Below are 22,690 nucleotides of genomic sequence, written 5' to 3'. Positions count from 1 at the left end.
TCTCGCTTCATGCTTCTGAAAAACTCTTGCCACACATGGAATCATTAATAAGATGGTTTCATTCTGGTGACATGCAAACTACAAGTCCCACAATTCTCAGCATCGGGGGAGTGGTGCAGAAATGTTTTAAGTCTGTTTACATGGTTGTATCTGGGAAACGAAGAAATAAACACACATGCCATGAAGTGCCTCTTGAACTATTTATTTTACAAAGATCAAAGGAATCATCTTTGACAGGGGGCCTGTACCAGGCAAGTTCTTTCAATGTGATAAACTCCTTTTTGAATGGGGGTATACATGGAAAAAGAAAAGTAATGGAAAGAAATGGGTGTTGCTGTGCAGCTTATTCTTCAGAAAATGTTTTGGCAGGTAATTCAGGAGTGTTCTCTCTTCCTTTGTACAATAGAAGCTATTATTAATATATCACTAACTTCAACAGCATTTGATTAGACTAAAGTTTGAATGACTAAACAAGTTTTGAAAAATTTTGTAAATACTGCAAATATCAGTGCAATATATTTTGAATCAATATCCTAACCACAGCTCTGTGCAGAGGCTTGTACTGTTTTTTTCAAATGTATGAAATCATTCTGTGCCCCTCTGGAGTGAAGCCTATTACTTTTATTTCTTTTTATAAAGGATGTGGTCTCTAAAATCCTACAACTGTGAGCAATGTGGCAATGATTTTGTCAGCCGCACCGCCTTGAGGTATCATTTCCGAGCAAAACATCTTGGAAAAGTTCACTGTGAAAAATGTGGTAAGGAAGTTTTGAGAGAGAGACTTGGGGTCCACGAAGAGGTAAGGCTGTTCGATAACTCTGATTCTTCTGCTTTCTCACAACACAGATTTTATTGATTCCCAGTCTCTGCCCTTTCTTTTGTATGTTCAGTATGTATTTACTTTTCATTCAATAGAGAAATTTACAATGGAACTGAAAGTACATCTTGTAATTTAAAAGTGGCTGATATATACACAGTGAATATACAGATCTGAACTTTTGACTGTACTGTAGATCTGTACTGTACTGTAGATACTGAAAATCCTGCCTTAGCAGGTGGATTGATAAAGTAACCGAACAGATTTTATTACCTCTAATTTCTGTGCTCAGTGCATACCAAGTATGGTCTGTCTGTAGGTACTTCACATCGCATCCAAATACAACAGCCTTTTGGTTCTGTTACATTATAATACAGGGCCACCCTGACAAGGAAACCCTGATTAGTTTGATATCAAACTGTAAAGAAAATCAAAGGAACCTCCCTGGATTGACCAAAGTCCTGTCAGGCTCAGACATAGCAAGGAAGACTACATGTGCTGGCACTTGTGAATTTTACTGTTTGCAGTGGGAGCTTCCTATTTTATCAGAAGACACTTAGAAAATAATTCTTTAGGGGGTTTGATTTTAATCCCATCAATGCTTTTCTCATTTGGATCTTCAAGTTCCTGTAAGCAGAATGAAATGTGGTACCATGCTGAGGTCCAGTTGACTGCTCCTGGTCGCCATGGAGGTGGCTTTATTTCACTGCTGCTATGTTTACAGAAGCCACCAATGAAAAGCCTACATCCAACTGCAGATACGACATAGTTACCACTGTTATTTCCTATTCTAAGTATATAGGGTGACCATATTTTCCCCAGGGAAAATGGGACACTGCATGGGGATAGCCCAAGAGCCCTCCCCTCCCTGCCTGAGGCTGGCCTGAGCCACTTGCCTGAGCCCTGCCCACCCTCCCAGCGTGGGGCTGGTGTCATTGCTTGCCCAAGCCCTGTCTTTCCCGCCACTGCCACGTGGGGCTGGTATTGCTGCTCCCCGCTCCCCCGCACATTTCTCTGTACCCCACTTTTTTGACAAAAGTGGGAAAATGGCTACTTTTACCAAAGAAGTTGGGACGCCAAGACAGGGCTTAATAAGGGACTATTCCAACCAAAACAGGATGTATGGTCACCCTATAAATATAGAGTCTCAACTTCCAATATGTAGCCACTTCACATAGGGGCCCCACTGTAAGTAGTTTTAAGGCACTTGGAGACCTTTTAAGATGAAGGCACTATGTAAACTTATCCGGAGAAGTCCATACTTGATTCTTCTAAATGAAGGGAGTGGGAAACAAGTTACCGTTCTGCTTTTGCACATTCATGTTCTTACAGGCTGTCCCCATTTGGGACATTTTACCTGAGTTGGTATATGGCTCAGTTTCTCATTCTATATAATATATAATCACTTTAGAATCTTATTTGCTAGAGAATTGACAGTATTAAAATCTTTGACAGTACAACAAAATTGTGTACAAGAGCAAGTACACAATGCAGACCACAATAATACTTCTAAAACTATGTCTGGATTTAATCTTCTCTCTGCAGATGGTCATTTATTAGGATGGACCAATTATTGTTGAAAGAGTGCTCATTGAATATATTGGAATTCCAAACCATTTTTGGAACAGGATCATTACTTTTTTGTTTACTGCTGTGAGAGGATTTTGGAGAATCCTAATGTGGGGAGGGACTTATTTATTCCTAATAAATTTTATTGTAAATCATGGCCAGCTTCAAGGTGGACTTTTAAAAATGGAATTATTGGAGCTGTTGCTATTTTTTTCTTATACACGTTTTAACGGTGTGGCCCACCTCCTTTTCCCTTATAGTGTGCTTTACAATGCTGAGGATTGTCTTGATTTGGGCTCCTGGACGTACCTCAAATTCACCATACTAGCCAGCCTCACTTTTCAAAATCCAACTTATTCCTACATATGGTGTGCCACATCTTTCCTTTAACAGGCCAACCATGAAAGGATGGCTGCTGAAAAACAAGCGTGTTTCTGGGATGTGCCTCAAAAAAGGGAAGCAAAATTTGTGGCCATGGAAATGTCTACCTCTTGCAGGATGTGCCCAAGGCAGTTTGGAACAATCCACAGCAGGGAACATCATGAGAAACAAGATCATCACTTCACAGCCAGCAAAAGAGGTACCACTGCTGCTCAGAACACATAAGAAGTTTTGCTATACTGCAGCGGTTCTCAACCTTTTTTTCCCCGAGTATCACTTGGGCCAGGTACAGTCGGGTCAAGTACCACTTGACCCGACTGTACCCGACCCGAGTACCACTCGGGGAAAAAAAAGGGAGGGGACTTGCGGCGGGGTTTCGCGGCGGCGGGAGGGATTTCCGGCGGGGTTTCGCGGAGGCGGCGGGAGGGATTTCCGGCGGGGTTTCGCGGCGGAAACAATACCCGCCGCCGAAACCCTTCCGCTGTTTCCCCATTTTCGGAGACAGAGTTTCGCAAGAGTGGGTGGGAGGGCCCATCCGGCGGCGGCAGATTCAGTGCTGTGCGTACCACCCAGCCCTCCGGTAAGTACCACCGGTGGTACGCGTACCACTGGTTGAGAACCGCTGCTATACTGTTTGGCCATTAAGGAGGGAGCATCAAGGGCTAAATAGCATCAGCATCAAACGCTTTCTCTAGCAAGATCACCCTGACCAACTTCTAGCAAAACTCTTCTGAAAGAGCATTGAGTCTTGTGGGGGTGCTGGTTGTTTTCAACATCCACAGAAGCCTATAGGAGTTGAGGGCACTTAGCACCACGGCAGATGGCACGCTCACACTGGTAATTGTATCTTAAGAGCAAACTAGTTACAACTAGCATGTCTAGTGAAGCCTTGTGGTGGTGGTTGCAATTAAGTTCTTCATTTTGCAGTTATGAAATATAATACCTCAGTGCTTTAAGACTGCTTGATGCAATGAGTGTAGAAGATTTTTAACGGTAGTATCTGAGGTAAACTGGAGAAGGGGAAGCAGAGAGTCTGGAAATGAGGAGTTTGCAGTAGTCAAGATGAGAGAGAGCTAAGGTGTGTTCGAGGGTTTTAGCGGTGATGATAAAAAGGAAGGGGCAGATTTAGAGATGGTATAACAGAAAAAAATGTGAGGTTTTGATGTATTATACTAAAGAATTTTTACTTTAGACCACATCATTGATGTAGCTCCTTAGGTGTTGTGTACTAACTCTTTGCCACATCTGATTAAAAGAAAGCAGGGAATTTACAGCATTACTGTTGTTACAATCATCTCTGTTCTGGAGATGAATTTTGTGAAGTGAGAGCGTCTTAACAATTTCTTTTGAGGCAAATTAGTGATCAGACTTTAATTTCTTTCTGCGCAGCTCAAATGGCCACTGGATTTACAACTGAGAATATCTTGGACTATAAAAATCCAACAGAACTAGAGAGATTTGTGGAAGAAAAGCTTCGACTCATTCCAGGCCCCATGAGCATTGCCTGTGCAACAGAAATAGAGGCAATTATTAATTTGATCAAGGAATGCTTCCCATTACCAATAGCTCGTCTAATCAAGGTAAATATTATTTCCTTTCTTTACTATGGTCCAACAAAATAGCATTTCCTTCACTCACTCCAGAGTGTCAAGGTGTTACAATTTGTATGAATATGTACCACAAGTCCCTATTGTATCCTGAGGGTCCAGCCAGCGTGATCTTGTAAACCAAGAATTTCCTTTTGGTTTAGATTCAGGTCAGACCCTTAGTATTATTTGGATCCACCATATTTTTTGAGGATTTAATCTTTTAAAAAGACTAGCATTAAAGGACAGAATCAACTAGTTTCTTGCATCTAAATATGATTCTACCCTAAAGTAAGAATATGTATCTTTCCTCTAGCTGTAATTGCTCTTTTAGGCCAATTTATATTAATTGTGTAAATCCAGATTTACACAGTTTTTTTTAAAAGGCAAATTATTGGCTAATTTAGTTCTCAGGAGGTCCGAAAGTGACATCCCTAGAGACTGAATATCCCCACAGGAGTAGTGTAGTACAGATAATAGCTGTACCAACTTCCCCATACCATCCTGTCGTTGTAGGTCAACTTTATTCTGGAGGGAGGAACCATTTCTAGGGATGAGAGGGCAATTCCGTCTCCATGCCCATTCCATTTGAAGCCTGTTTGCTAAGAAATTAGCAGTGGTTTTCTGTTGCAGACACCTGTTTTCTAAGAACTGGCCTGAGATTCCCAACTGATTATAAACACCACTATCTGCATCGCGGCCATTCCATTATTTTAAGAATACTCTCCGTACCAAATGCATGAGGATATACTTACTAATATAAATACAGGTTGCCTAGTTGGACCCTATGCTCTCACTATAGTGCTTATATCAAGCAGAACTCTTGCGCATGGATAGATATGCTTTAGTTTAAAATGTGTTTAACAAAATCAAGAGAAGGCATTTGGCACCTAACAGGGATGGGCTTTTATCAGACTGACAATCTTTTAGAGTGACTAATAAACACTTCTGCATTTTGACACCAAATTTTAGAAAGGCTCTCACTGCCTTTATCCCCCACCCCCGTCAACCCAACCCAAAATCATGGCTGAATACATTTTGAATACCAGAATAAAGTGGGTTAAACCAGCTTCATCACCCAGTGAAGACAACTTGATCTGCCCTTGTGATTTCGATATTGAACCCAGCTCCATTCCTATAGTACATGCCACCAATGATATGAATATAGGGCCTGATCTAAAGCCCATTAGAAAGACCCATGGCTCAGGTCCATCTTGCATCTCACCTTAATAACGTAAAAAACTATAAATTACTAGCAAGTAGGTAGACAAGAGAGCCTAAGAAATTACCGAAGGCATCTAAAGCCTGCTTAACCAATGTTGCAAAAATGTCCTGCTTATAGGAAAAAAATCAAGTGCTAATCATCTTTCTGACATATCTTATAACAGGGAGGCTCAAACATAAAAGGAACTGATACACCAGGCTGGTCTGATGTTGATATAGTGCTATTTAGTGAAGCCTTTGAAAATCTAGAAGACTGCAAAAAGAAACTGCCAGAAGTTATAGATGATCTTGGAAAAAGACTGAAGAAATCTTCATGGGCCAGCAGGTTTGGATCAAGAGGGTTGTGTGTATTTTCTATATTTAGTTAGTATTAGGGATTTTACTTGCTCCAGATGTTACACAAGCATCTCAAGATGTGATCGCCCTAGACTGCCTACTTCACAGAGCCACAGCAAAATGGGAAAATAAAATGATATATAAAATCAAACTAGAAAATTGGACACACAATGGTGCTCTGCATCCTAATATAGACATAACTAAAATTCCCATTAGAAATGTATACGGTAGATCACACCATCTTGTCAAGACCTAATGCTTCCCCATTTTCTTCCACTTAGCACCTTCACCTTCTAGCTTTTATAACATGACTGAAGGCAAATGAATGGGACTGCAGAATGCTTAATGAGAATGGAATCTTCAGAGATTTTAGCTGCTAAACTTTAGCAAGAATTTATTGGGCATGTGCAAACTGAAATATTTTCAAAGGCTTATAACTTGGGCAAATTTGGGCAGATTTTCTCAGGAACAGCAAAAGACACAACCCTGACACAAATGTCACCCTATTCCAAATTTCAAGTCCCTGTTCTAAAAGCATGGGGGTGCTAGAAAAAGTCAATAGATTTTTTTTGTGCATGGCTGGAGGAAGTGGGGGGCATTTGTGGAACATATTTTTCCTTATCCTTGTTCTTGGAAATGGCTAAATCATTTTGGCTGAAACTTTCCAAAAAGATTCAGCCTGAGGCAGACAACTGGCATGGAATAGTTCAGCCTAAACTATTATTATTTGGCAAAGCTATCAGCAACTGAAAATGGTCTTCTACTGAGTTCTTCTTCAGGTCTGGAAAACTTACTGAGAGTGTCAGAGCTAAATACAAGATGGAACCAGATAGTTTAGCATATGTAGTTCACCTTGAATGGTCCCTTGAAATGTGTGTTAAGTGGCCTATGATTCCTCCAGTCATAAGGAGGAAGGTGTGGGTGTGTGTGTGTGGGGGGGAGGAGGAGGGTCTTGTTAGTGGGTTAGAAATTGTTGTAATAAGCTGCAACTCAGGGTCCCTATTCAGTCCATGATTTCTAGTGTCTGGCAAAATTATGAATTTAAGCTCTCAGACTCGTCTTTTGAAAGTGTTGTGCAAATTTCCTTTTGAAGATGAGGACTGATAGTTCTGATATAGAATGATTGCTTTGTGAAAAGTGTTCACCCACAGGTAACGTGGTGTTTTTGTCTTTTATCGCTTTCCTGTTAGTTCGTTCGTTCGAGAGCATAGTGATTGTCTGGTTTCACCCACATAGTTGCTACTGGATGAGATACTTGCCTATCACAATAGTGGGTGTTTAGGACCCAAAGATCTTGACAGGTGTGTTGTGGGAGATGGGAGCAGTTGATCATTGTAGCAGTGGAGATGTGTGCAGGTTTTTGCAGCTGTTGTTCTGGTAGGTTCCGATGCTGCTTTGAGTTGGAGTGTCCTGGTCTGTGAGGAGCTTGTTTCTGATGATGAGCTTGAAGAGGCTGGGGGTTGTTTGAAGGCCAAAAGGGGGGTTCAGGAAATAAGTCTTTTTTTTTCAGGATGGGGTCCCCATCGAGTATGGGTTGTAGTTTTGATACCTCATATCGGTTCCAGTGTGGAGTTGGTAGGTGACAACTAGGGGTGTGCAGTTGGAAGGGATTTCATTTCTGAAGCAGGTTCTTTCAGGGTATTTGGCTGGCCCATTTCATGATTTGATCTACTTCTGTGGTGGAAGGTCCTTGTATTGTGAAAGCAGTTTTGAGTGTGTTGAGGTGTATATTCTGGACTGTCTCATGGGAGCATATTCTATGGTATCTCAATGCCTGGCTGTAGATAACAGATTTCTTGGTGTGGTTACTGGATCTATGAAGGTAGGTATGGTGATGCGTGAGCTTCTCGTAGATAGCTGTCTGTAAGGTTCCATTGTTGAAGCTGATCATGGTGTCCAGGAAGTGGATGCTCGCATGGGAATGTTCCAGAGAGTGTTTAATGGACAGGTGGTGTACTCTGTCGTCTTGGCACTTCCACCTATATTTACCATCCAGCAAAGAAAAGCATGGGTATGACAAAGCCATTTACACCACCCGCCAATGTGAGCAATTGACCTGCATTTCCGATTAATACGAGGTTTTGTATTTTATACACATTAGTATATATATTGCTATAAAATGTTTTAAAATTACTAGCTTTATAAAAGAAACATCAAGGGCCAGACTGGCCACTGGTATAAACAAGCATGAGTTTGCTGATTTTAGTGTCATTTAATCCATTTACCTCAGCGATTACTTTGGTCCTGAGAATCTTGTGTGGCCTTTTACAAATAACATACAGACTAATTTGTTCTCTTATTTCTGAGAAGGGAGACTTTCCGGCCACCTTCCTTCACTCTTGCTACAGTAGAAAGAATTGGAAACCTTTGATCCTTTCCTTCCCTCAGTATTTCTGTTCAGTAATATTTTTTTAACTACTTGTTTTAGGATAATGATGGAGAAAAGGACCCAGTTATCCTTACGGTTTCATTTCAAGTGCTATAAGAATCACCATGGTCACTCATTTGATATCATGCCTTGCTGTGACATGCTGGGGCCTGCACCATCAAGAGGTAGAGGATGAATTTGGGGAGAAACTTTATCGGGGAGTGATCACTCGTGACCATTTATACCTATCAGATAGCTGTATAATGGCATAATGTTCCAGCTATGCCTAGTGACATGCAGGATATAGAGCTATTTTAGTCTTGATGGTTACACTATTCTCAGCAGACTACACTCTATTCGAGAATTTGGGGGGAAACAGCACTTTCGCCTCACTACTTGCTAATGACTGATTTTTTTTTTTTTTTTTTTTTTTTAAACTCCAAGCACTTACACAATCTATACAGGCACCACCAAACACTTAAAGTGGGTATTCAGATGCAATGTCCATTTGTGCAATTCTTACTTTACTTAGTTTAATAGATTCCATTCCATATTGTATTTCTATGTATACTTTGTATCTTTGCTTAACAACCTTAGATGTACGAGAATCATTGGGTCTTCATTTGGCATAAAGGGCTTGATTGTCAAAAACGACATACTCTCAATGGCTATGTCTACACTGCAGCTGGGAGGTGTGTGCTAGTTTGCTGCTAATAATAGCAATGAAGCTGTAGCAGCACAAGCAATTCATTCGGGTATGTACCCAGGATCCCGGTGGGCTTATTATCTGGTCCCATTGCTCCACCACCTGCATGCTGTGGCTTCACAGAGTATGCCTTCTCATGCTGCAGTTACCCTCCAACTGCAGTGCACACATACCCTGTGTGTGCAATATCTGCAGCTGCCTGCATAAATCAGGTGACTGATTCAAATTAATTTGGATCACTTGGTAAACTGTGTGCAGACACACAATATGTGTTTTCACATGGCTAAATGTAAATATATAAGTCTAGGAACAAAGAATGTAGGCCGTGGGGAGACTCCATCTCTGGGAGCAGTGACTCGTGGGTGGAGGTGGATAATTGGCTGAACATGAGTTCCCAGTGGGATGCTGTGGCCAAGAGAGTTAACGCTATCCTGGAATGCATAAATGGGAATCTTGCATAGAAATAGAGAGGTTATTTTACCGCTGTGTTTAGCACTGGTATGACTCCTGCTGGAATACTGCAACCAACTCTGGTACCCACAATTCAAGAAGGTTGTTGATAAATTGGAGAAGGTTCAGAGAGGAACCAAGAGCATGATTCAAGGATCGGAAAGCGTGCCTTAAAGTGACAGACTCAAAGAGCTCAGTCAATTTAGCTTAACAAACAGTCGATTAAGGGGTGACTTAATTACAGTCTGTAAGTACCTCCTTGGTGAACAAATATTTGTTCAAGTTCTTCAGTATAGCAGAGAAAAGTATAACACTATCCAATGGCTGGAAGTTGAAGCTAGACAAATTCAGACTGGAAATAAGATGTAAATTTTAACAGCAAGAATTTACCAAGGATTGTGGTGGAGTTTCCACCACTGACCATGTCTAAATCAAGATTGAATACTTTTTCTAAGAGAACTTGGGGAAGTTCTGTGGCCTCTGTTGTACAGGAGTTCAGATTAGATGATCACAATGTTCCCTTCTGGCCTTGGAATATCTGAATCTATGAAAAACATGCAAATAGACAATTAGACACAACTATCTGTTCACATGGCTGATGTTCACGCAGTCAGACTGTGTGTGCATCATGAAAACATTTTTGTACATTCAATAACATGGTTTTTTTAAATTGGCCCCAAATTTTTAAAAAAATCATGATTATAATTGTTCTTTTACCACACAGATTGTGGAATTGAGCTAAAATGGGGATGCCCAAATTGGGAACTTTTCTAATGGGGGGGGGGGGGGCTGGGTGTGTGTGTGTGTGTGTGTGTGTGTGTGTGTGTGTGTGTGTGTAAAATGCATAACAACTATCAACCAGAAAAGTGTGTGTATATATTGAATGTTTTTTGGAATGTTTCTGCATACCTAGTGTTTTTTGTATAATCTCTTGCATAGGAGATATATTATGTTTAACAAACAGATTTATTTCCTAATAACATTACTGGATCTTTTTGTATGCCACCAAACTTGGAATGAATTTAGTCTGGACATTTAAGCAGTTTTGTTAATGTTATGGACTTGTGTGATATTTAACAGGATTTTGTAGCTATTCTGAAGCCTCACTATTTAAAACAAAGAGGTAAAATATTAGGGAATGCAGTCTTATCTCTTTTTTGATGTTAACAGGTTTAAAACAGAGCTTTTACCACAAGCTCTACCTCTGTAATGACACTACTGAAATCCAGCTGTACTCAATGTCCTTGCTGCAGTACCAGGTTGAGTTTATCAAGGCATCTACCATGAGAGTGAAAGACCTGATTCGTTTGGTTAAGCACTGGTTCAGGACTTCATTTGCTAAACCAACAGCACAAAATAAGTATGTAACTAACACTTGAGCCTCTTTTCATTTTAACATCCTTATATTCTTGAAGAAAGAACAACAGTGAGTACTGTATAATGGATTTTACATAATATCTGTATTGTGCTTCTCCACTACATCTTAATGGCTATTTTATAACCGACCCAGAATATGATACAATTAGAGACTGCCCTCCAGCAAGGAGGAGGGTGGGAGAAGGTAGGGAGAGGAAGAGAAAATACTGCACAGCTGTGTTAGTGCTATTAATATATTGGCTTGAGTTCTCTTTTTTTGTAATTAAAGTGACTCACTGTTGATTAGGATAGAGGACCCTCCATCTGTATGGATGACAAGACAGCTTTTGCAAACGCATGACTTAGTGGACTTTTCAGACCCTTTCCAACCAAACAGTGTAGAAATTTGGCACACACTATTGAAAAGGTGTGAAGCAAATTAGCTGAGTAAGATGAGTCTTTTAAAATACATAACTTCTGCTTATTTATTAATTCTGAATTACTATTTAGAAAAATTGACATAGTATGTAGATGGAACATAAAATGAAGGAAGAAAGGTTTTGTAGATAGCACACTGGAAACTCAGGAGATCTTATTTTCAATTTTCAGATCTTCTTTAGTCTTCCTGTGTGGCCTTGTGCAAGTTACTTAATCTTTCTGTGCTTCAGTTCCTAGCTATAAAATGGGGATATAATAATAATACCAGCTCCTTAGGTCACAAGGGATCTTGTGAGGATAAATTCATTAATGTTTGAGACATACCAGATACTACAGCAGGATAAATTCAATAATATTTGAGACACACCAGATACTACAGCCATAAAAGGAACAACAACAAAAAATGTATCTGTTGCACTCTGCCTGCCATGACCTTCATGTGGTTCTCTATTTTTCTGTTTAGATTATCACTGCTTTCTCATATATTCAGGAAGGAGGGTCACTAATGAGCATTTAAACTATTTCAGAAACTCTACTCTTGTGACTCACTATATAATAAACATTATCAGTATATAAACTCCATCTGTAGCATGTGATTTCTAAAATACCTTATGTTTTTCTTTCTCCACCCCTTTTCAGTAGAGCAGTTAGATGTAGGAAATATGCCACTGTGTACCATTTTTTAAAAAAGTAACAGCAACTGCTGTTCTGAGCTGTGTGATTCTCTCTTACTATATATCCCCTGGCTTCTGAGTCATTCAGATGATGAACTGAAAAATCCTTGTATCCATACTTTCTTCCAACAAAATGCCCAAGCCAGGTATACTCTGAGGGGTAATACTAAACATGTTTGACAGCCAGGAAGTCTCTTACTTGCGGTGATCAAACTTGGTCACAGGACTAAATGTTCTTTAACCAAAATCAGCAGAAATTGATTTTCTAAGCAACTAATACAAATTTAGCAGGTAAATAGCAGGTTACTGCTATTAATATTCATCCCCACTGTCGTGTGAGTGATGGTAAAATAAGAAGCTTCTTGACTTTAAAAAAAACAAACAAAAAAAAAACAACACGCAAACAAAAACACCTTTCACACTCAGACTGAACCTGAATCTAGAGATGGGCTTGATATGCAAGTTTAGATCTGGACTCAAACTGTCCTAAGGTGTGGGTTGGTTTGGATTTGGGTTTTGGTTTCAAGCCATCTAAATCTGAAGCAAAACTAATGGGAGGCTTTCAAAAGTAGGTTAGTTGAAATTTTCTTTTGTTCACTTCTGCCTTTGCACTTACAAACTATGGCAGAAGCACCACATGACAGATTTTTCACATTCAATTTATGACACGAACAGAATCATCTTCACTTTTTGGGATGATTGATCACTCTAATCCTGAACTCCAAATGTGTTGAGTCATCACTGATTTCAGTTCTTTCTTTCTTTAGCTATTTTCAGTATGTTAGTAAATGGGTCATATTCACTTCAGGATTTGCACCAGAGAAATTGCACCAGCAGCAAAAATTCCACCAAGAGGGGGTTACGATGGCTCTGCAGCCACTTGTTTTTTTCCACAAAAAATGGTCAGTGCTGTCCATGGTGGTAGTGTGAATTGGGGTGATTCAGTGCATTTCTCTATCAGGAATCTGAAGAAATACTCAGTGGGAACTAAAGCTTCCTTCTCCGAGTTAATTAAATATTCTTTCCCTCTCTGCCAGTTGCAATAGTCCTCACTGGTATAGAGAGAGGCATTTATCATCTTCCTGAAGTAATGGAGGTTCATCTGGTCTCAGGTGGTGCTGAGTAAATTGTGTATGCTGAATAAAACTGATGTGTAAATGAAGGATTCTGTGTATCTTGCTATGTGGCTGAGAAAGTGAAGAATGGTGTGATGAAACTAAAAATATCCTGAATTACACAGGTGCTGTTTGATTTTCCTCCCTACATTAGCTGGGGGATGGAGTAGATTATAGACATGGCAAAGACCCATGTTTCAAGATTGGCCTCTGAGAAAATGACCCCTCCTTGACACAGAGGAAGAGATTTGTTTTGATAGTGACTGATTTTTCATTGTATCAAACCACTCCTGCTTCTTGGGTTGATTCCAATTCCCCTCATGTTTGCAAGAGGTAGAAGCTTCTTTTGTTAAATTATTTTAAATTTATCAGAGATATTCATCCAGTGTTGGGAATACGTTTCACCTAATAAATTTGTTGCAATAAATGTCACATTTTTGCAGGAGGTGAGTCAGTTTAAGAGCAATATAATATCTTGATTGCTGTGTGTACTATGATTCAGATGAGCCATCTAATATTTTTCCTTTTGAGTAATGTGAAACAAGATCCTATGTGAAAGGCCAGAACTCACCAAGACCTACACCCATTCTGTTTGGAAATTATCCCTTTCAATAGGAAGTATACAGCGCTTTGCTCTTTTAGTACCTCATCTAAAGTCCATGCAAGCCAATGGGGACTTTCCATTGATTTTACAGGATTTTTGATTAAGCCCACAAGGTATGTCTCCCGTGTGATGTAAGACCAGGATTAGTAGAATTTAAATTGGCAGACCCTGGATTTGTTAACCTAGGGCTTGAGTGTCTACACTCATTTGTAACCCCAGGTTAGGAATTGTTGAACACTGGGTCCAAAACCGGGGCTCCAGCGTCTACATTGCACTATGCAGGCCTGAGTCCAACTACCCATATCCCAGACTTTCTAGCACCCTCTCAAAATGTGGCTGCTTTTGCCCTTTCTTTGTGGTGCAGTGTGGGAAAACTTGACTGTCCACCAAACTCGACTGTCCAGAGGACAAAGAAAATTGGCCCATAGGATTGTGGAATACTTTTGGCAGACTCCCAAGCATGAGTCCAGTGGGCTACATCTACACCACAAAGCAATAGAGCTTGAACCCTGGGTCCACCCCTATGGGGTCCTGGGATCCTGGGTCCAAGACCTGGGTTAGTGTAATTTGTGTGTAGATAGAAGGGGGGTTAAGTTTGAGCCTGAGTTTGAACCCTGGGCCTAAATTGCAGGGGTAGACATGCCCTTAGAGTACACCCAGACTCCTTGGGTATGTCTACATTACAATAAAACACCTGCAGTAGGGCTTGGGCTTTGGGGATATAAAATTGCTGTGTAGATGTTTGGGATCTGGCTGGAGCCTGGGCTCTGGGATCTGGAGCCTGGGCGCCAGCCTGAGCTTGAATGTCTACACTGCAATTTTATAGCCCCACAGCACGAGCCTGGGTCAGCTAATTGTTTATTGCATGTGGTTTATTGCAGTGTAGACATTCCCTCTGAGCATAATTTTTGCACCAGTGAAGTCAATTGGAATTTTTTTGCCCTGTTCTCCAATAGGAGCAGGATCGACATGGAAGCCACCTCTCTTTTGGTGGTGTATGGTCTGTCTCTTTTCTTCTCCTCACCCAATGCTACAATGTAATCAGAGGCATTTGTGTTGGAGGTAATTGGTTCCAATTCTTTCTTTGGCTTCATGAGTGTATAGTTTCAGCTTTCGGGCCCTAGACCTATTGATATGGCTTTGTGACTTCTGGCAGCCATGGGTTGCTCTGGAGAATGTATGTTATGTTCTTGTCTTTGATGCATTCTGTATCTTTAGAGCTTGATTTGGACACATTTGTAATTTAACCAAGAAGTTGCTCTCTCTCTTACTCTTTCTTTATTTTTTCATCTTTTTCTTTATGATGCAGAATAAATTAATCTTTCAGTGCCCCATTGGGAAGCCTGACTGATGGCAACAGCATAATGCTTGCAATGAATAGCAAACAGCATAAAGTATGAAGCTGACTTTTGCTGCTGTTAGAGTTGGTTTTACTTGCATTTTGTCTGTAAGATTTTCCTATGCACAGTTTGTGGTGTGCTAAGTCCCTGTTCTGTGTATTTAGGTTTCGCAGGCTTCCTTCTTCCTATGCTGTAGAGCTCATCACAATCTCCGTCTGGCAGCTGGCAGGGAAGCCCATCATTTTCAGCCTTGTTCAGGGGGTGAGAGCTATCCTGAAGCTTCTGGTTAGATACCCAGAAATGTGCATAGTTTGGCACAAACACTACAGCCCATCCTGTACGATTTTCAAAAAGGTGATCCAGAAGCAAACCAGGTAATTATATGACAAACTGCCTACTGTCATCTTAATGTAAATATATCCATTAGACAAGCATAGCTGCAGCAGCTGAATTCTGCTTCTGTCCTCACACCAGGGGAGGCAATGCAACTTTCCATTAAAAGATTACTAACGTTCTTTAAAGAGACACATAATCTCTTCATAGTTTGTATCAAACCTATTTACAGAGGGGCACTCCCCTTAACTACTATAGCTAGAGACTGTACACAGGAAATGAAATGTATCCCAGTGCCTATAGCCCACACAAGGGTCTAAACATGAAAGAGCAAATCTTCTCCTCTTCTGGTTGATGGGCAGATACATGAGGGAAGAAAAATGCTTCCATCTGCCTCACAGGCTAGGTGGCCTGAGGAACACTGAAGTTTTAGTTGACAGGAGAAGGGTTCCTTCTGAAAGACTCCGAAGAAGTACAGGTGGGCTTGGAAGGATTTGATTTTTATCAGTAAATTTTGGTAAATGTCTATTTAACTGTGCACACACCAACAGTCAAAAAATTTTCCACCAACACTAATACAAACATTACAGATAGACAAAGTAAGAAAATGCTGCTTGAGAACTTAATAGAGTTTGATTTAAGGATGTTTACTTGGTATATTTTGATATCAGGTTGATGATTAGTGTTTAACAGTTTAGGTTTAACTTTTCAAATCGCATAGTCTACTGTAATTAAATTGTCTGACCCATCCCCATAATTTCATGAAACTATGAAATTTAAATTTCATAATCTATAAAAATGCTTTAAAAAACCCCTAGATTCTTTCAAAATTATATAAAAAATGGAATTCTACCAGGCTTATGTATAAGATGGAGCATTACTGTGGTAATTAGAAAACTTGTTCCAAATTATAAAACTTACAGATGCTATTGCCAATTTCTGGCAAGCTAGCAGAGATCCACAGTCCTGCCAGACTTTGAAGCTTTTTTTGTTTTGTTTTTACTTTTACTTACTGTTTGTACAGCACCTAGCACAATAAGGTCCTGTTTCATGACTAGGGCTCTTAGGTGGCACCATAATACAAATAAATAATGTAATAATAACTAAAAAACCCTAGGAAATTCCATGCAAAAAGATGTATTAAGAGAACATTGAGATTTCATGCTTAAACACGTAAGTCAGGAAGTGACACAGTTAAGGTTTCACTGTTCTGTGATTGTACAGCACCACGGGATCCTGCCACATGGCTAGGGCTCCTAAGATAATACATAAGAACGGTCATACTGGGTGTCAGACCAATGATCCATCTAGCCCAGTATCCTGTCTTCTGATAGTGGCCAATGCCCGGTGCTTCAGAAGGAATGAATAGAACAGGTAATTCACCAAGTGATCCATCTCCTGTTACCCATTCCCAGCCTCTGGCAAACAGCAATTACTGCCTATCCTGGCTAATATCCATTGGTGGACCTATCCTCCATGAACTTATCTAGTTCTTTTTTGAACCCCTTTATAATTTTGGCCTTCACAATATCCTCGGGCAAGGAGTTCCACAAGTTGACCATGCATTGTGTGAAGAAATGCTACTTTTTGTTCATTTTAAACCTGCTGCCTATTAATTTCTTTGGTGACCACTAATTTTTGTGTTATGAGAAGGAGTAAATAACACTTCTTTACTTTCTCCATACCAGTCATAATTTTATAGACCTCTATCATACCCCCCCAAGTCATCTCTTTTCCAAGCTGAAAAGTCCCAGTCTTAATCTCTCCTCTAGGGGTATGGAAAAGCTCCATAATCATTTTTGTTGACCTTTTTTCTGTACATTTTCCAAATCCAGTATATCTTTTTTAAGATAGGGCGACCAGATCTGCACGCAGTATTCAAGGTGTTGGCATACCATGGATTTATAAAGAGGCAATATGATATTTTCTATGTTATTATCTATCCCTTTCCTAAAGATTACCAACATTCTCTTAGCTTTTTGACTGCCGCTGCACATGGAGTGGATATTTTCAGAGAAGTATCCACAATGACTCCAAGATCTTTCTTTAGTGGTAACAGCTAATTTAGACCCCATCATTTTATATATATAGTTGGGATTATATTTTCCAAAGTGCATTACTTTGGGCAACAAAATGGCAGATGAAATTCAATGGCAATAAATGCAGTCACCTAGTTTTGGGAGATGCCTTTGTTACTCTTTGCAGTCTTTTGGGGACTTAACTATCTTGAGTAGTTTTGTATCATCTGCAAATTTTGTCATCTCACTGTTTACCTCTTTTTCCTGCTCATTTATGAATATGTTGAACAGTATTAGTCCTAGTACAGCTCCCTGTGGGGACACGATTATTTACTTCTCTCCATTCTGAAAACTGACCATTTATTCCTACCCTTGTTATCTTTTTAACCAGCTACTGATCCAGGAGAGGACCTTCCCTCTTATCCCATGACCGCTTTCTTTGCTTAAGAGCCTTTGGTGAGGGACCTTATCAAAGGCTTCTGAAAATCTAAGTACACTGTATTCACCGGATCACCCTTGTCCACATGCTTGTTGACCCTCTCAAAGAATTCTAGTAGACTGGTGAGGCATGATTTCCCTTTACAAAAACTATGCTGGCTCTTTCCCAACAAATTGTATTTATCTGTGTCTGATAATTCTGTTCTTTACTATAGTTTCAACCAATTTGCCTGATACTGAAGTTAAGCTTACCGGCCTGTAATTGCTGGGATTGCCTCTGTAGCCTTTTTAAAAAATTGGTGTCACATTAGCTATCCTCCAGTCATCTGATACAGAAGCTGATTTAAATGATAAGTTACATACCACAGTTAGTAGTTCTACAGTTTCACATTTGAGTTCCTTCAGAACTCTTGCGTGGATACCATCTGGTCCTGGTGACTGATTACTGTTTCATTTATCAGTTTGTTCCAAAACCACCTCTAATGACATCTCCGTCTACGACAGGTCTACGACAGGTCTACGACAGGTCCTCAGATTTGTCACCGAAAAAGAATGGCTCAGGTTTGGGAATCTCCCTCACATCCTCAGCCATGAAAACCAATGCAAAAAATTCATTTAGTTTCTCCACAATAGCCTTATTGTCTTTGCTCCTTTAGCATATCAATTGTCCAGTGGCCCCACTGGTTGTTTAGCCAGCTTCCTGCTTCTGATGGATTGAAAAAAAATTTTTGCAGTTGCTTTTTGAGTCTTTGGCTAGCTGTTCTTCAAATTCTCTTTTGGCCTTCCTAAATATATTTTTACACTTCACTTTCCAGAGTTTATGCTCCTTTCTATTTAACTTCCACTTTTTGAAGGATGCCTTTTTGCCTCTAACTGCTTCTTTTACTTTGTTCAGCCACTGTGGCACTTTTTTTGATCCTCTTACCATGTTTTTTTTAAATTTGGTGAATACATTTAAATTGAGCCTCTATTATGGAGTCTTTAAAAAGTTTCCATGCAGCTTGCAGGGATTTCACTTTTAGCACTGTACCTTTAAATTTCTTTGTAACTAACTTCCTCATTTTTGTGTAATTCCCCTTTCTGAAATTAAATGCTACCTTGGTGGGCTGCTTTGGTGGTCTCCCCACCACAAGAATGTTACATTTTATTATGTTATGGTCAGTATTACCAAGCGGTTCAGCTATATTCATGTTTTGGACCAGAGTGGAGTGGTGTGCTCCACTTAGGAGCACTAAATCAAGAATTGCCTCTTTTCTTGTGGGTTCCAGGACTAACTTCTCCAAGAAGCAGTCATTTAAGGTGTCAGGAACTTTATTTCTGCATTCCATCCTGAAGTGACATGTTCCTAGTCACTATGGGGATAGTTGAAATCCCCCATTATTATTGAGTTTTTTATTTTTATAGCCTCTCTAATCTGCCTGAGCATTTCACAGTCACTATCACCATCCGAGTCAGGTGGTCGGTAATATACCCCTACTGATATATTCTTATTATTCAAGCATGGAATTACTATCCATAGAGATTCTATGGCACAATTTGGTTCATTTCAGATTTTTATTTCATTTGACTCTCTGCTTTCTTTCACGTACAGTACCATTCCCCAACCAGTATGACTTATTCTGTTCTTCCAATATATTTTGTACCCTGGTATTATTGTGTCCCACTTATTATCCTCATTCCACCAAGTTTGTGATGCCAATTGTATCAATATCCTTATTTAATATGAGGCACTCAAGTTCACCCATATTAGTATTCAGACTTCTCGCATTTGTTTATAAGCACTTTTTAAAATGTCATCTGTTTGCCATTGTGATGTAATTGAATGGGACTCTTTTTCATTTGACTGTTTCTCATCAGATCCTACCCATATTTTATCCAATTCCATCCTCTCCTTCTTACTAGAGAATCTCCATTAATAGATCCTCCCCTAAGGGATGTCTTTGTCTGAACCATGTGCTCCTCTGCACCTGTTGGCTTTCCTCCAGCCCTTAATTTAAAAACTGCTCTTTGACCTTTTTAATTTTATGTGCCAGCAATACGATTCCATTTTGGTTTAGGTGGAATCCATCCTTCCTGTATAGATTCTCTCTTTCCCAAAAGGCTCCCTAGTTCCTAATAAATCTAAATCCCTCCTGGACTTCAATCACAGAGGTCTTGGACTTTCAATCTCTTACCTAGCAGCCTAAATTTGGCCTCCAGAACCTCTTTCCTATCCTTTCCTATGTCACTGGTACCTATATGTACTGCAACCAACTGCTTCTCCCCAGCACTACACATGTCTGTCTAGATGTCTCGAGAGATCCGCAACCTTCGCACCCAACAGGCAAGTCACCACGTGGTTCTCCCAGTCATCACAAACCCAGCTATCTAGGTTTCTAATGATAGAGTCCCCCATTACTATTACCTGTCTTTTCCTAATAACTGGAGTTCCCTCCCCTGGAGAGGTATCTTCAGTGCAAGAGGATACCATGACATGCTCTGGAAGGAGGGGCACAACGGTGGGATTGTTTTCCTCCGCTCCAGTTTGGTGTTCTCCTTCCCTGAGACTTTCATCCTTCTCAACAGTACTGAGGCTGTCATACCAGGAGTGGGACTGTTCTACTGTGTCCTGAAAAGTCTCATCTATGTACCTCTCTGTCTCCCTTAGGTCCTTCAGTTCAGCCACCCTGGTCTCTAAAGCCCATGTGCGGTCTCTGAGGGCCAGGAGCTCCTTGCACTGAATGCGCACACACACAACCTGCCCAGTGGGCAGGTAATCATACATTCAGTGCAATAAACTGCATAGCCCCTACTCTGTTGCTGGACTTCTTCATGCATTCTCTTTTTACTCCTGCATCTCTTTCTCTTATTGTTCTATGCTTTTTTATTGGGAGAGGGGGAGGTTTGTCTCTATGGATTAAGCAGTCAACTATGCCGCAAACAAAGGTGCCCTATAAATATGGCAGCAAATTTTCCACCATTACTTTTTAGTATATGTTATCTGTAGTATTGCTCATAAGTACAATTCCTATGTACCTTTCATATAAATGACTTGCATGGGGTCTGCTTGACTGGACTGCAAGACAGTACTACAAGATGCCATGTGTGTCTAAGGCTGTAGAAAAAGTTGTATGGTGATATCTTGTATCATTTTAGAATATGATCATGTAATTCATAAAAGACTGTATTGTAATGTACACGAGACAGAATTAAGGATGCTCATATAAATGTAACTTGGCATTTTCTGTCTTTGTATGCTGTGCAACCTTAACAGTTTGTTAATATAAGGAGAATAGATACTGTTTTACTCTGTAATATAAAGGTCAGGTGAATAATCCTGCATCAATAGTTCTATTGTTTATGAAATACTTAAAACTTTTAAGAAATAATCATGGAATAAGAGTACCTATGGGTTACATACATGTCCCCAGGAGTCTGTCCCTTTAAATTAGCAAGTATCATGACCAGAGAGAACATATATGTGATTCTAAACATAAGAGGGGATTGAAGAGTGAAAAGGTTAAACTCCTCCAGCTTTTAGCCTCATGTTCTGTGTATTATCAAGTTCACCCCTTTCTTTGCTTTCAGATGTCACAAAGACTGTACGCACATCTGTTGGGTGGCTTAATTTATTACTTTAGAGAGGAAGGAGTAAGAAGTGGTAAAAATCCCTGTTAAGAACAATAATACAGTAGTAATAGACTATATAAAGTAAAATGTGATGTCAGTCTACTTTCAAGCACTATGTCTGTCTTCACTTACCTTGACTTTCTGACATTTTTGAACCATCAGCTTTTTTCATCTTATCACAAAAAGTGCTGCCCTCCAATGCTATTGGACTAGCTTTTGATTGGTTAAATACTTAAATCAGAGCTACAGGTGAGTCTTGGTAAATTGCTCGATCTCATCCCTTGGTATTGATGATCATATTGATTCTTCTTTTTCTCTCTCTCAGGCCATTTGTTTTGGATCCTGTGAATCCAACGTTTAACGTGTGTGAAAACAGCAACGCTTGGGATGAAGTGGCTCATGTGGCGAGACAGAGCCTTCTTAAGCCTCTGTTTAATGGTGTGCAGGCAAGGGAGCCCTGGCTTTTTACAAACAGCTGGTAAAAAATAGCCAGGCCACGGCTTTCTCTGAAAGTCCATCGAATAGGTTTGCCAAGGCATAGGATACAAGGAAAGGAATATTCAAATATAAGGAAATGTAAATAAAGAAGGGTGGGGATTTTGTTTTCTCTAATCTATTTAATTTTTGTTATTACTTCTGAATGAACTAGACACAATCCACTCTAATCAGGGAATTAAATAGTATACTACCTATTTTTATCCTATGTGAGGGAAGAAGCTGATGCTTACCATCTCTTCCTTATATTGGTAAAGAGTTCAATCACCAGAGCAAAGAGGGCTGCAAACATTTCATAGCCCTCTAGTTAAAAGTTATTATAAGCTACTACAGTTCTTTCTTTCCCAGCTCACTGGGGGAGCACTGGAATTCCATAAAATGTTTGAGCATTGTTTGTTTAAAAATGGCCCATGGAAAGAAACTAAATGAATGGTTACACAGCAAGATGACCATTTATAGCTACATAACATCTGGCAAATCACTATCTTGCAATAGATAAAGGCTGAAAGGCTCTACCATAGGCTGTCTCTCAATACATCATTTATTTCCAGAAGTTATTGCTAGCTACATATCTCCTGAGTGTGAGATCAAGGTAAGGTATGAAATGTAATGAAGAGTGGAGATAAATTATGTCTCTAGACTCTGCCTCTTGTATGTTCTATGGAGGCAATGACCGTTTTAGTCTGTAAAAGACTTTTTTACATAGGTGCAACATGAGTAAGTGAGGCTAAAGCACAAAGGCTTCACCCAAAGACCAGCTGGAGAGACTGTACTATTTGCTAGAGTGGTGGTACTGGCAGCGGTGGCTACTAATAATCGGAGAAACAGCATGG

At 40.0% G+C, this 22,690-nt stretch overlaps 1 protein-coding gene across 1 annotated transcript; it reads left to right on the top strand.

Moving 5' to 3' along the window:
* Positions 1-637: 637 nt before the first annotated feature.
* Positions 638-21,844, top strand: LOC137166730 (2'-5'-oligoadenylate synthase 1-like; the record flags this gene model as incomplete). The annotated part of the gene is made up of 8 exons (XM_067568591.1): positions 638-799; positions 2,780-2,966; positions 4,157-4,347; positions 5,742-5,902; positions 8,342-8,466; positions 10,608-10,797; positions 15,129-15,338; positions 21,688-21,844. Coding segments are annotated over 8 exons (1,383 nt in total), but the record flags the coding sequence as incomplete, so codon positions are not given.
* Between the last annotated feature and the right edge of the window lie 846 nt (positions 21,845-22,690).

Source organism: Emydura macquarii, unplaced genomic scaffold (assembly GCF_026122565.2).
Source record: "Emydura macquarii macquarii isolate MOO-44397 ecotype Brisbane River unplaced genomic scaffold, CSIRO-AGI_Emac_v2 contig_2897, whole genome shotgun sequence".
Classification (NCBI taxonomy): domain Eukaryota; kingdom Metazoa; phylum Chordata; order Testudines; family Chelidae; genus Emydura; species Emydura macquarii.
Note: the sequence above shows the minus strand (reverse complement) of the source record. Positions and strands in the feature narration are given on the sequence as shown.